Source organism: Brienomyrus brachyistius, chromosome 25, assembly GCF_023856365.1.
Source record: "Brienomyrus brachyistius isolate T26 chromosome 25, BBRACH_0.4, whole genome shotgun sequence".
In the NCBI taxonomy this organism is placed as follows: Eukaryota; Metazoa; Chordata; class Actinopteri; order Osteoglossiformes; family Mormyridae; genus Brienomyrus; species Brienomyrus brachyistius.
In genome coordinates, this window is record NC_064557.1 from 1,671,565 (window position 1) to 1,684,602 (window position 13,038).

Sequence of the window (13,038 nt, forward strand, 5' to 3'; positions counted from 1 at the left end):
TCAATTTATCCCAAACATACCACAAAGTCGACGAGCGAGTTCAACATCAAGCAGAAAATGTACGAGTCTCAGAGTGCATGCAGAGCTCATGCAAAGAAGTGGTGGTAAATTTCATACTGAACATATACTAGGTAATGTTGAAAAGGAACCATTATTAAAATTGCAATTAGGTTTCGTTTCCTATGACTGAATAAAAATGTTTTAGCGCAATTTATGGGTTAAACCCAGTAGAGTATTGTGGTCCTCGCAATGTGACGAGTGCATTTGCATGAAATGCCATATTGATATTTACGTTGCACTTCATGTAGGCCTATTGTGGGTGGCGCAGTGGGCAGTGTGAACTCTGCACACTGCTTCTTTGTGTGTATGGAGTCTGCATGTGCGAGTGGCTTTTTGGCAGTCACCCGTTTCCTTCCACCGTCGAAAAACATTTAAATTAGGCAGGAGTGCCTAAACTGACTGTTTGGATGACACTGCTTCCCCTTTTCCACTGCAAAGGTGCCAGTGCCGATCCCCAATTTGGAACCAGAGCCACGCTTTTCCACGGAAAAAAAAATGGCGCCGGTGCCACACAATCGGCTCCAAACATTTGCTGGTCTGGATGAAGCACCCGGTTCCCACTGGGCTCTCAAGTCCGTGGAAATGCAGGCCGGCTCTTGCTGGTTCCCAACTTCAGAACCGGCCGTGCACCAGCCCCAGTGCCAGCACTGGCACTGGCACTGGCACTGGCACCAGTGGAGTGGAAAAGGGGCCTGAGTGTGCACCCTGCAATGGTTAGTCAATTCCATTCACTTGCAATGCTTACATTATATAAATGTTTAGTCAACGAATCGGATTAATCGGCAGATTGCTGAGCTTTTGATAGGACTGATAGTGACAGCCCTAACTACAGAACCGTGCAGTCAAGTTACAGAAAATAAATGGGGTCGAAAATACAGGCTAGTGGTTTGGAGTGTTTTTTAAACAGCAAACAAACGGCAAGAGTTGTGATTGCTGAATCACCTGACCATGACACTTATGCACCGAAACGTGTAAAATCTACACATGGCTTACTTCACAAATCCTTATAGAGGCACTTACTCCCCACAAAAGTGCCTGAACATAATTATATTTATAAATCATGAACTGAATCATTAAACGTTATGCGTTACCAAATTCTGAGTCTAGACATGGCCTAACAATTCACCCGTACTTTTTTTTGCTTTCACTATACAAACCGAAAAGGAAACAATTTTGGCACAGCAAGTGTCATGCTTCTGGTCGGCTTCCAGAAATATCTAAGAATTACAATTTCTATTATTAAAGGGCAAACAGGAATAAAATCCATCCATAAGTAAAAGGAAAATATGACAGTTCTGAAATAATAATAAAACTCCCCTAAATTCCCTGAAATTGTGGGGGAAATTGGAGCAGAAAGGTATATTATGTAGACAGTAGTGAGGCCAGCAGCAAAGCTCACACAGGTTGTGTTGGAAGGAGATTGTAAGTGCCTTACTGCTCTGACAAAGACCCATTTTAGACCATATTAACTCTAATGTTTGCTGCAAAGGACTAAAGTCGGATTACTGGGTATGGTTTACCGCAATGTTTTATTCCCATGACATAATATAAATACATTTAAAAAAAAACTAGTTTAAACCTGGTGATCCGCTGTCGTACAAAATTTCCCCAAAACAGAAGTTAAAACCACTTTCAGCTGCGCAGAAACACGACGTCAACGTCAAAAGCTACTCTTGCGCCTCCCACAGGAAGCTTGTTTTTAACAGAAGTCTTTCTTCACTGGAAAAGTCCGCTGTCTACGTAGAGGTTTATATTACCGATCTTACACCAAACCTTAAAAGGATGAAGCTCATATTGAGGTGAAGGTTGCTGATATTGTTGACAATCCCACTGAGTGAGTTGGGTTCTGTAGGGTTGCAGTTCACAGGCCAAGAGTAACACTGACATTCCAGCCCATTTGTCATTCGTGTAAAGTCCATTTTCGCAATCTCTGACTTGCTATGAAGTTACTCGTTTTCAGCTTTATAAAAAGAGTCCAGCTGTGATGTCAGGTACCTAACCGAACAAGCTCACCACTACCATATGCTCCCCCCCCTCCCGGCACCCCAGAAAAAGGCTGAAGACCTTTGAAACGCAAAGGAATATTTACCTATGAAGGACACAAAACCAGTACAAACATTTTAGAGGTTTATTTACAAATGTCATTTATTCATCTCTTAGCAAATAACAAATCTGTAAAATCGGTATCAGAAATGTTTTACATAATGTTCTGTACATATTCAAAATATGTTGAAATTGTTTAAAAGGTAAAAAAAAAAAAAAAAAACATAAATAAGGTTATTGCACATAAAAGGAGGAATTAAGTAGCAAGCAGGTATCAAAGACTGATTCTCAGTAAAAAAAAAAAAAATTCTTTTTTTTGGAGGGGGGAAATCAACCACTTGCATTTGTTAAAAAAATAATATGAGAGTGCCAATCTCCTGCCAGATTCCCCAATGACTATAACTGTTGATGAAATCAGCAGAAATTTGTCTCACATTGCGATTTAAAACTTAAAACCGTTTCCTGTTCAATTAAGAATGCTACAAATTATTACAAAAAGAGTCACGATTCCGATAAACGCCACTTACAGCTGGCAGAAAAGCAAGCAAGTCCAACATTCATATATGCAAATGTAAAAATATGCTGTACATCATTAAAAAAAAAAGTCTAGTTTTTATAAAAACTATACTGTTCTAATTTTGGAACAGAAAATACTGTTAGCAAATTTACACGGAGAGAATCAGAGTGGAAAAGGGAGGAAATGAGGGCAATTCTAACAATATGAGAATGTGAGCAAGAGAGCGAGAGAGCGAGTGAGAGAGCGAGAGCGAGTGAGAGAGAGAGAGCGAGTGAGAGAGCGAGAGCGAGTGAGAGAGCGAGAGCGAGTGAGAGAGCGAGTGAGAGAGCGAGTGAGAGAGCGAGTGAGAGAGCGAGCGAGCTTAATAGTATTGGTTAAAAAAAACCCACAACGACAACATGTCAGTGTAGTGTGACCAGCACTATTCCGGGTCTTGGTTCTGAATACCTGATAACCAAGAAGGGAGAAGACATAAGAAAGTCTGCATATAGATGAGCTATGGGGGGGTGCTGGGGGGGGGAGTTGGCCTTAGACTCACCTGTAGCTATTGCTGCTGAGGTAGTCGATGACGGCCGGCCGGATGCGGGCCACGCCCCCCTGGCTGTGGTTCCCCCTTCCAGTGATGACTGTCAGTTGAGGCCCACATCCTCCCTGCTGCCACTCTGCGGGGGACAGAAAGCCGACAGCAGAGGCTAAGACGACGTGATCAACACCCGGGCAGCCAGAAACGCCACCACGAGACAGATCCGAGACCCTCCCAGGCACGCAGAGGGCAGGTTTGCCTTTGCAGCAAGTTTAAAAACGCCCGCAGAATGACTTCAGTTACGCAACCCGGTGGACCGAGTTGCCAGTTATGGTGAAAATCTGCATGGTGCCACTAAAACACCGAGACGCTTAAGGTCAACAAGACAGATTAATCCTTGGCGAAAAAAAGGAATCCGTCCTAACAAAACACACACTAATGGCCAATGTTTGTAGTTCATTAAATCTTACACACAGTTAAACACAAAAACGCACTTGGGCAACCTGAATTAACGTAATAAAAGCGACCTGCATCCACACCTTTTTAGGGGGTTAAACAGATGAGAAACGTTGGGTGAAATTATATTACACCTAAAAAGCAAATGTCATCTTAGCTACTCCATAAAGGTGTTAAGACCTGCATCACCTGCAGTCTTTCCCTCCAGCACCTTTCCCAGGTGGTAAAGGGCTTCATCCACATGCAGTCCGTGCAGGTCCAGAACATTCTGAGGCAGAAGCGAGGAATTGACCCTCTCGAAGATCTGCACAGCCGCCCGGTGGTTCGCTTCCTTCATCTTCTGCCCGTGAAGATGACCCTAAGAGATTTGGGCATACAGAGGCACAGTAAGCTAGGACACTTGTCATCACTATGGTTCAGCAGCCTCCCTTAAGTCCTGGCTCATTAACTAGGTCCCAGACACCCACCTGCTGGGAATAGAAGCTGGCCACCTGCTTCCTGCCCTGCCTGTAGGCATCAGCAGCTTTACTGAAGCATTCCTGCTGCTTCTTCCTCTGCAGCGCCGCCTCGGCACGGAAATCCTCGTACTCCGGGTCCTCCGTGTCCTGGAACTGCACCCAAGGCGGCTCCGGATCCTTCACCTTCGGCCTCTGAGGGAGATGATGGTTGGTTGCCTCATCGAGGGCAAGTCTGGCGGAGTCAAGTGCCCGAGTGAAGATACCCACGGTCTCTTTGCCGGGGTTCCTCTCCGCGTCCCTGAGCAAGGCAACTTCTGGGGCCACCACGGTCTTCACCGGCCCTTGGTCCAGGATGGACCTGAGAAACTGCTCGGTCTGCTCCAAAGAATAGCTGCCGGGAAAGGATGCCAGGATTTCAGGGTCAGCGGGAATTTCATGTCACTCAAAATATGCCAGACGGAGGGGAGGCATATCGCTGCAGCCGAAAGTCAAGTACAAGGTGCAACGTCGGAGGGGTTTATGACGAGGGGCCGGTTATCAACCGATACCCCAACCCAGACCCTTATTATAAACCTCTCCTACTCGACAATGCCCATCCTACTAGACACTTGGCTCCCGGCTGCAATGATACATAATTCAAAGAGAAGACGATACAAAACCCTGTGAAAGTAGGACTGACTTCATTACAGCACAGACATTTAGACGCGATTATATTGCCAAGCCAACTGCCTACTTGTTGTCCCTGAACATGTCCTTGAGAAAGTGACGGTCAATCGCAGGAAACATGCTGTAGAGCTGCTTCTCCTTCAGCAGGGCTGCGCCGTCTCTCTTGCCCAGCTCCACATGGTTTGAACGGTACTACAGAGGCCAATGAGAGCGATTTCTCAGGACCATCGGTCATATTCCTCTGACACAGCACAGACTACAGCCCCTACTACAAGATTAAGTTGTGTGTCACTTCTACAACGCTCCATCACCAGCCTACCTTTTCCAGGTTGTGCTGCAGCGCCTCTTCCTCAAACATGATGTCTCGCAGGGATGTGTGGCTCAGAGGGGCATTCCAGTGGTCCATGAAAGGCAGATTTTCCAAAGTGTCTGGCTGACGGAGGGATGCCAAGCCATCTGGCCTAAGAAACTGAAATTTTTCCAAGGGAACGGAACCTGAAAAACATTTCCATTACAATGTGGGGTACAGCAAACAGACAAATGAATCAAGTTAAGATGATGCTGGTGGTGAATGGTATGCTATCAAAACATGCAGATCAAATATACAGAGGTAATTCATAAATGGAATTTTTTTTACACAGGCATGTAAGCAAGATGCTGCACTCACCTTCCTGTAGCAACTGGTAGAAAAGTGCTTCCTGTCTGTGTCGTTCCTGTGAACACAACAATTCATACGCCGAAGAAATAAAAATACCCAACCACTATCGTAACACCCACGCTCCAATATTTACAAACCTGTATGGCATCCTTCCACTTCTGGTGTAGCAGTCGGGCCAGGTTCAGATCGATCTGTACTGCACAGTCCTCAGGGGTCAAAGCACCTGAGGACAGCAAAATAAGAACGCAGTGTGAGTGCTGACTGCGTGGTAAAAGTAGACCTTCTGAAACAACTGAACATTTCCAGCTTCTCGCTCCTTCATTACCTGGATCAATGCCCACAGGTCCAAAGAGCTCACTGAGTTGCAAGGCGAGTTCTGTGGGTAGCTTGAGCTCCAAGGACTGAATATCCACCGGCATGCATTGCTGCTTGGCAGGCCGATCTTGCTGGTCTTCCACTTTCAGCTTTTCCTTCGAGTCCTCCTCCTTTTTCTTATTTAGCTCTTCGAACTGCCCAAGGCTAACAGGCTCCTCAACTTGGGCGTCATCTGTCACATTACTCTCATATTCAACTCCCCAACAGACAGTCTGCTCCTCTGGTTTCTGTGATGCAGTTGCTGCAACAGCTTCATTAATCTGGTCCTCGTTAAACCCTTTCAGATCTCCCAAAAGGAGTTCTGCTTGTCTAGAGCTCATAGATGGAGGCATGATGATGTCCAGTGAGGAATGAAGAGCCAATGGTGCCTCTGGTACAGGAATACAATTCATGGGTCCCTCTTTGAATACTGGTTCGTTGGTTCCATTGGAGCTCTCCAATGTCAGCATGTCATTCTGCATACTTAACTGCTCAGCATCAGCATTGTGGGCTACTTCCTCCTTAGAACGTATAGCCAGCATCTGAAGGTCAGCATCCAATGTTGGATTCTGGACCTCTGAGCAATTGAGGGTAGCAGACTGCTCAGCATTTGAGACCGGAGCATCTGTACAAGAAGGTTCAACAGCCATGTGCGAACCATCCCCAGAGGGCCGACTGACAATATCTGGCCCTAGAGCGTCTCCATTCTCATCATCTTTGAACAGCTGCTCACCAGAGTCTAAGAGTAGGTTGGTGGTCCACTCCATGTCTTGGTGACATTTTTCATACAGGTCCTCCAGAGTATCAAAAGAGACCAGCTTGAAGTGTCGGCTGAGGATCTGCAAGTCCTGGAGCTTATTGTTGCCACTGCTTAGCTCCTGCTCCTCGACCTGAGCACCCTTGTCATGCACCACACGGTATGGCACATCCGGGCAGTTAGAGCACTCCTGGGCTCCAGCTGGCTTGGGAAGAAAGCGGGTGGAATCTCCTTTCATCACCTTCACTCCAAGGCCGTCAGTGTTGGTCTGACACTGTCGGTCAAGCCTCCAAAGCAGAGCAAAATCCTGCGGGTTAGTCTGTGTAGCGGAGTAACTCCAGATGGTGCTGCTAGATGCTGGCTGTCCTGGGAACGCTGCATATAAGGAAGTCGATGGAAGTGACTCAGGTGGGACCTGGGGTGCACAGGAGCTATTGTTAGAGAAGGTGAGGGCTAGCCTGCAGTGCTTCCCCGACCTCCGGTTCTGCCTGAGCCTACGCTCCTGACTACCGCTGGGTGAAGAAACAGTTGGGCTGCCTTCCATCTCTGCTGCTGATGTAGTTCCTGGAGTTACAGGCTTCCCAACAGTGCTCCCAGAGGGACTTTGAAGTTCTTCCAATTTCCCATTCTGGAACTCCTTCTTTATCCCAGTAGAGCAACTGCTATCTTCCCTGGTCAAAGACAGTCCGTTGTTTTCCTGTACTGTGGCACAAACGGCGGTAACCCTTTCTCCTGCTGCTGGGCACTGTGGCATCACGTTTTCAGCCATCGCCTCGCCATCTTTCCAGTCTGCCACACAATCCAGCAGTTCAGGCTTGCTCTCCCTGCCTAATCCCTGGCTTCCCTCTTTGCTGGACAAGGACAAATTCAAGGGATCTTCTACACCGGAGCCAGCTTCAAGAGTCAAGTCCTCAAAACTTGAGTGCGCCGCAGAACCAACCAGGGAGCTTCCACGGGAGTCCACTGGGGGATTCACACATTTTCCGGAAGAGGCAACACTGACTTGTAACAAGTCCAGCAGTTTCTGAAGCTCCATCATTTGCGAACCAGTGTTCCCACCTGAACCACCACTGCAGCTCTCTGCCAGTTCCAGCTGACCGCCTTCCTCCAAAGGCGACCAGCCATCTTTTTCCCTCGTCCTCTGCTCCCTCTGCTCCTGAGCCTCCAAGGGCCAGTCACCCACAAAATCCATCAACTCTGGTTGTGTCTCATCGACAACTACAATGTCAGAGTCTACACTTCTTGTGTCTCCTACATTGATACACTCTAGTCGGAGAGCAGCTTGGTCTTGCAGGACATCATCAGTGGTGTCTGCCTGCATGACACAGCCCCTGCCACGCTTTACTCTTTGGCTAATTGACTCAAAAAAGGCCACAGGCTTATCATTCTCTCGGTCCTCTTGACCAGTCTCTGGGATCCACTCTGAGGCCAAGCCCTGGCTTCCTTCCAAAGTACCCGAGCAGCTGTCCGGGTCCCAGTCTGTAGCCCACGACTCTTGCAGCTCAGCACTGTGTCCTTCTGGAGCTCCACCCACATGAGAATCCTGCCCTTTCACCAACAGAAGCTCACTGGCAGGATGGCTGCTTTCAAAGAATCCAACACTGCTATCCATGGCCTCATCTTTTGTGGAACTCCCCCCAACTGAAGACACGTCTGGCAAGGAGGAGAAGAGCTGGAAGTTTTCCTTCATCGACCCTAGGTTTAGGTAGGGCTCTTCCACAAGGTCTGGTTTCACATCAGATGAAGAAGGCCTGTGCAAAGGCATAAATAGAGCCATCGGTCTCCTACAAAACTAGTCTTTCTACACAGACACTTTTCAAGACAAGTCCTCAACCAACATGCCTGATGGCCACATGCATGAACTACATTAATTTCAGAGGTATAACAGCGGAGGGCTCACTGTGACAGGCTGCTCTCTTCGTGGGGCAGCTTTGCACTACTGCTACCTGGTACCGGAGACTTTGTCCCAAAAGAACGCATGATGGAGTCCACAGAGACATGGCGTTCATAGTGATCCAGCATGTACCTGATCTTCTCTTTTCTCACCCCATGCTTATTGCGTCTATGGAGAACAACGCGTTACCATCAAGGAATGCTTCTGAAATCAATTACTCATCATTGTTAATAATAATAATAATAATAATAATAATACATACTTTATTGATCCCCGTAGGGAAATTGTCTTTACGCCTCCCACAACTTGCTCTTTTTTCATATAAAAACCCACAGGGAGCTGGGGGTTAAGGGCCTTGCTCAAGGACCCACAGGCTGAGGCTGGGTTTGAACCTGCGACCTTCTGATTACAGGCACACAGGCTTAGCCCACAGAGCCACACGCTGCCCCCAAAATACACAGTACCTACTCTTTCCCACGGACTTTAAAAAAAAAAAATGTCATGCGTGCCAAAAGGAACTAACCTCTGCCAAGCTGAAGGCAAAGCCTGCATGGCAACACCAAGTATAATTCCACACGGAGAAATGTCTCCTTAAGTACAACATACCTCTCCAGCTCTCTTGGTTTGAATTTCCACCAGGTATCAGGCTCACGAAACATGACCTTGAAGTTATACTGAAGAGCCTGCAAATTTATTTCAAGATTTTGAGTAAATAAGCATGATGTATTGGGTTCAAGGAGGAAATTCAGTAACAGGGGGGCAGAGTGAGAAGTTCAAATGGCTGAGCTGGTGCAGACTTGCTTGGGCCTAGGGAGGCACGTCCAACAGAGTCACGACAAACCTACCAGACTCACGTAGGGTTTCATCTCCCAGCACTGCATGTTGGTGTTGTCGATAATAATGGGAGATAATCCCTTTTCAAAACTCTCCTTGGCTAGGAGGCAGAAGAATCAAACAAAAAAGAGAGCCATAGATATTATACACTTACAAAGGCACAACAATGTTACTAGGTTCATCGCCCTTTAGCAAAATAGTTACAGTATTGTTTATCGGTAAGCAACAAGCTGAAATGTAGGTAATCGTAAACGATTCCTATTACGAGAAAAAAAACGAAAGACTATAGCCAGGGGAGTACGTAGATATCCCGGGCCCCCTGCTTGGGATCGCAATTTCAGTCACTCAATTGATTTTGTTGAGCAGGGAGGATTTTGGGGCCCCTACGAAGTGCTGGGCCCCCTGAATTTGTCAGTGTCCTTGCAAGCAAGTACACAAGTGTTTCATACGAGTTTCCTTACTTCTAGATTTTACGCACAAAACACCCCAATGTCGATTGCAATAACTATACCTCGTTTATGATTCCATTCATGTGCTTCTGCAAGTTCCGAAGGGTCATAGTAGTAGAATCCATCACGATGGAAGTAGTCGTCAGTACTTAACACCACACCACCGGGGTTCTCTTGCAGAATGTTCCTGAACACAATGACATTGATGCACATTAGTCTGCAGGACTTCATACCGTGATATATACTCGATTATACGGCACATGCGCAAACAATCACCAGGGCTTTAGTAATCTGTATAAATTCCGCGTCTCCTTATGTTTATTAAACTCAGATAGCAGAACATGCCACATACTACTGTGTAGGTAAACCATGGAAGTGATAAGCACTGAGGTGGCAGTAAATGAAGGAACAGCTCAATAGGCACAACATTTAAGAGAAGATATTATGGATAATCAAGGTAAGACGTCAATGGTGTGGTGGTACTTTTTGCAGTGTAATGAACGATACGTTTATGAAACAAAGATACTAATCTGTATAAATTTTGCCTAACTTTTGAATACACATCTCATTAATATTTTAGGTGTACTACTAATCTACTTACCAAATTGTGGACATAAGTAAACGTCCACATAGTACCGAAAAGCCGGCATCTGGACAAATGTTTACACCAGTCATCTAAAGCCGCACTGATTATTGCACTTGGCATATAACTGCAATGTGACATTGAGCAACACTGTTAGTCCTTTTTCATTAAAGAGGGTTGGCATCTCTGCCATCAGATTGTTGGAACAAGTCTGATTTGGGTTACATCCCGACAGCTTCGGTACCTGGCCAGTGTTGATTTTCCAGACCCAGGGGCCCCCCTCAACAGCACCAACAAGCGTCCGATCAAACGGTTCGATCGGAACAGTGGTACAGGTTTGGGGGCCGTAGGCATGGTCCAGGATTTTGGTACGGTGGCTGCAAGTTTCACGGGTGGCTGCTGTGCAAAACTGTGGCCCAACCAGTAGGAGGCGCACTGAGGATTCCAAGGCCCCGGATTCACCACTGGGACGACGAAGGATGGGGCGACGGGTTGAGACATTACGCCGCTGGGGTCAGATTTTGCATACTGCACCCCTGCAGAGGTTGTAGCGTGAGGGCCCTTTCTATAGGCCTGGAAAGCAGAGGGGTGGTCAGGTGCTGCCCGTGAGGAACTGCTGCTCGCATGCTCACAGGTCAGATGGCTAAAGTCCAATACTCTCAGAGGCTCTTTGGAACCTGCTGCTCTTATAACACTGAGGTCACTCAGAGGGGAGCAGGACCCAGAGCTATTCAAGGCACCGACCCCAGTGTTTGCGTGAAAGGATTGCACACTGGACTGGAGCAGCTCTGGCAGGGCCTGGTGGGCCTCTGGCAGCGGCAGCGAAGAGGACGAGGTCGAAGACAATGCCGAGATGCTGGCGAGTTCCCTGTCAATGAGCACGTCGAAATCCGCAGTAAGGTGTGTCCCAATTCCATCCAAGTTCTTGCCCTGAAACCCCATGGCTCTGCTGGCAGTTAATTCAGGCACAGTGTCACCCAACAGTGGTTTTGGCTCCAAAAGTGCAGCAGCAGTTTCGAACCCTGAGACACTACAAGGAGGAAATTCAGCCGTCTCAGCGGACATCTCCAGCATGGAATCCATTGCCTTCTCCACTGTGAAGGAATGTTCCAAAAGAAAAAATGTGTTAGAGGAGAAGAATGACCAAAGCAAACTCTGTAATGGAGATCCCGTGCAGATCTTAAATAGTGTGCTTTACTTCAGCTTTCTAAAGCGTTAAAATGTGATTATTAACGTGAACTAAAGTTCCAAGCCAACAGATGCACTATACAATGCAAAAGACTCACGTGGTACGGTACTATTTAAGGGAAAGGCCTGCAGTTGAAGCAGCAACACATAACATAAATTATATATAAAACACATCCCACTAGGCAGCCTAACGTCCTGACAACCTCGCCTTTCCAGATCAAACATTAGCAAGGCGAGTCCGATTGCAGTTTTCCGACCAACAAAAAGAGCCATCTCCCCATAACCGCCACAGTACTTGACTCCAGTATGATTTCCTATCTGCTTGTTTACCACCAACAGAGCCTACTGTGGTATGATCGGCTGCGTGCCGAGCACCGACTAAAAAGAAATAGCCACCTGCAAGTCTTCTGGACTACCATTTTATAAAACGTTACCTTTAAATAACTACTTTTGATAATTGACGTGTAAGACGTGCACGCCCCAGAACGCAGTAGGCCGTATCGTTTAAACATAACAGCATGCAAACAAAACTTCAGCACTGATCCATAATCCTACAACCGCTAACCCTAAAGCACCGGGGGACCGCCTGGCTGTCTCGATGGTCGGTCCCTTAATAGCAGCTTCGCGTTACCTTTGAAATCGCACTCGGCCAGCACCATGTAAACCACCTCGGGATCCAAGTGTGCGAACATTTCCTGCATTCTCTTCACCACGTCGTCTTTCCCTAAAACTACGCTCGGATCCGCGGGCAGACGGACGCTGTTTTTCGCCATCCTGTCCGTACCAGTGTCCCCAGCAGCTACCCCAGCATTATTGGACATTCCGGGAACTCTGGTTGGGCTCTGCCCGTTTTTCTTCTTTTTTGGCATCCTGGAGTAAAACAAGACGTCGGCTAGCTATTCTACTCTACCGCTAGTAACAACGCAGACGGTGCCTGGCATTAAACTTAGGAAAAACAAACAGTGATAACGCGCCTTAACACAAAATAAACACAAAGTTTAAGTGAGAGCGTCCCAAGCGGCCGGATGTAGAACTGCATCGCTTGGAGGCGCTGTTGCGATGTATGATATTCAGTCCTGCTTATTAAAAGATGCATTTTCTGCACCAGCGATAGTGCTTAGCTGTCTTCTAAGTTTCATATTTTTAAAAAAACTAATCAAACTGTTCTGGTCTCCATTGTATCATATATGATCGGCGGCGTTCTCACAAAATGACTTAACGAAACATATCATGTCATATCATGGCTGTCAGCTAATACGCAATTAAATAAGCCATCGTGTTAGGTGAAAGAAACCTGGATTCCTACATGAAAGTGAAACAAAGGCAATATACCGGGGAGCGATATACCAGTCCTGTTGCGGGCATTATTTACCCAAATTTATTAGGTAAATTTTTAAATGATTACGAAAGTCCTTATTAAAGAAGGAAAGTGTCAGTAATTCATTTTCTGATAAAAAAAAAAACTAGTACTGGCTAGATAATGTAAGCATTCCTTTCCGGTAATCTATCCTAAAGTAAATGTTCCCTTGCAGCATTTACGGTGCCCAGTGCCGTGATTTTGTATCACCCTAAGAGGGCAGACGGTGCCCAGTGCACTG

General features: G+C 46.7%; 1 protein-coding gene across 2 annotated transcripts; it reads right to left on the reverse strand.

Annotated features, from left to right (window-relative positions):
- Window positions 1-2,174: 2,174 nt before the first annotated feature.
- Window positions 2,175-12,455, reverse strand: n4bp2 (NEDD4 binding protein 2). 2 transcript variants are annotated; one of them, XM_048995829.1, is made up of 16 exons: window positions 12,072-12,454; window positions 10,497-11,346; window positions 9,732-9,856; window positions 9,232-9,320; window positions 8,993-9,069; window positions 8,393-8,554; window positions 5,707-8,243; window positions 5,519-5,604; window positions 5,391-5,436; window positions 5,043-5,218; window positions 4,791-4,915; window positions 4,325-4,448; window positions 4,067-4,249; window positions 3,789-3,957; window positions 3,159-3,282; window positions 2,175-3,067 (listed from the first exon to the last, which is right to left on the reverse strand). In XM_048995829.1, exons 1-16 carry the CDS (start codon window positions 12,307-12,309, stop codon window positions 3,022-3,024), a joined length of 5,157 nt encoding a protein of 1,718 aa, XP_048851786.1. In that variant the 5' UTR covers window positions 12,310-12,454; the 3' UTR covers window positions 2,175-3,021. The 2 variants fall into 2 exon arrangements, with proteins under 2 accessions (XP_048851786.1, XP_048851785.1); XM_048995828.1 differs by having other exon boundaries at window positions 4,067-4,448; window positions 12,072-12,455.
- Between the last annotated feature and the right edge of the window lie 583 nt (window positions 12,456-13,038).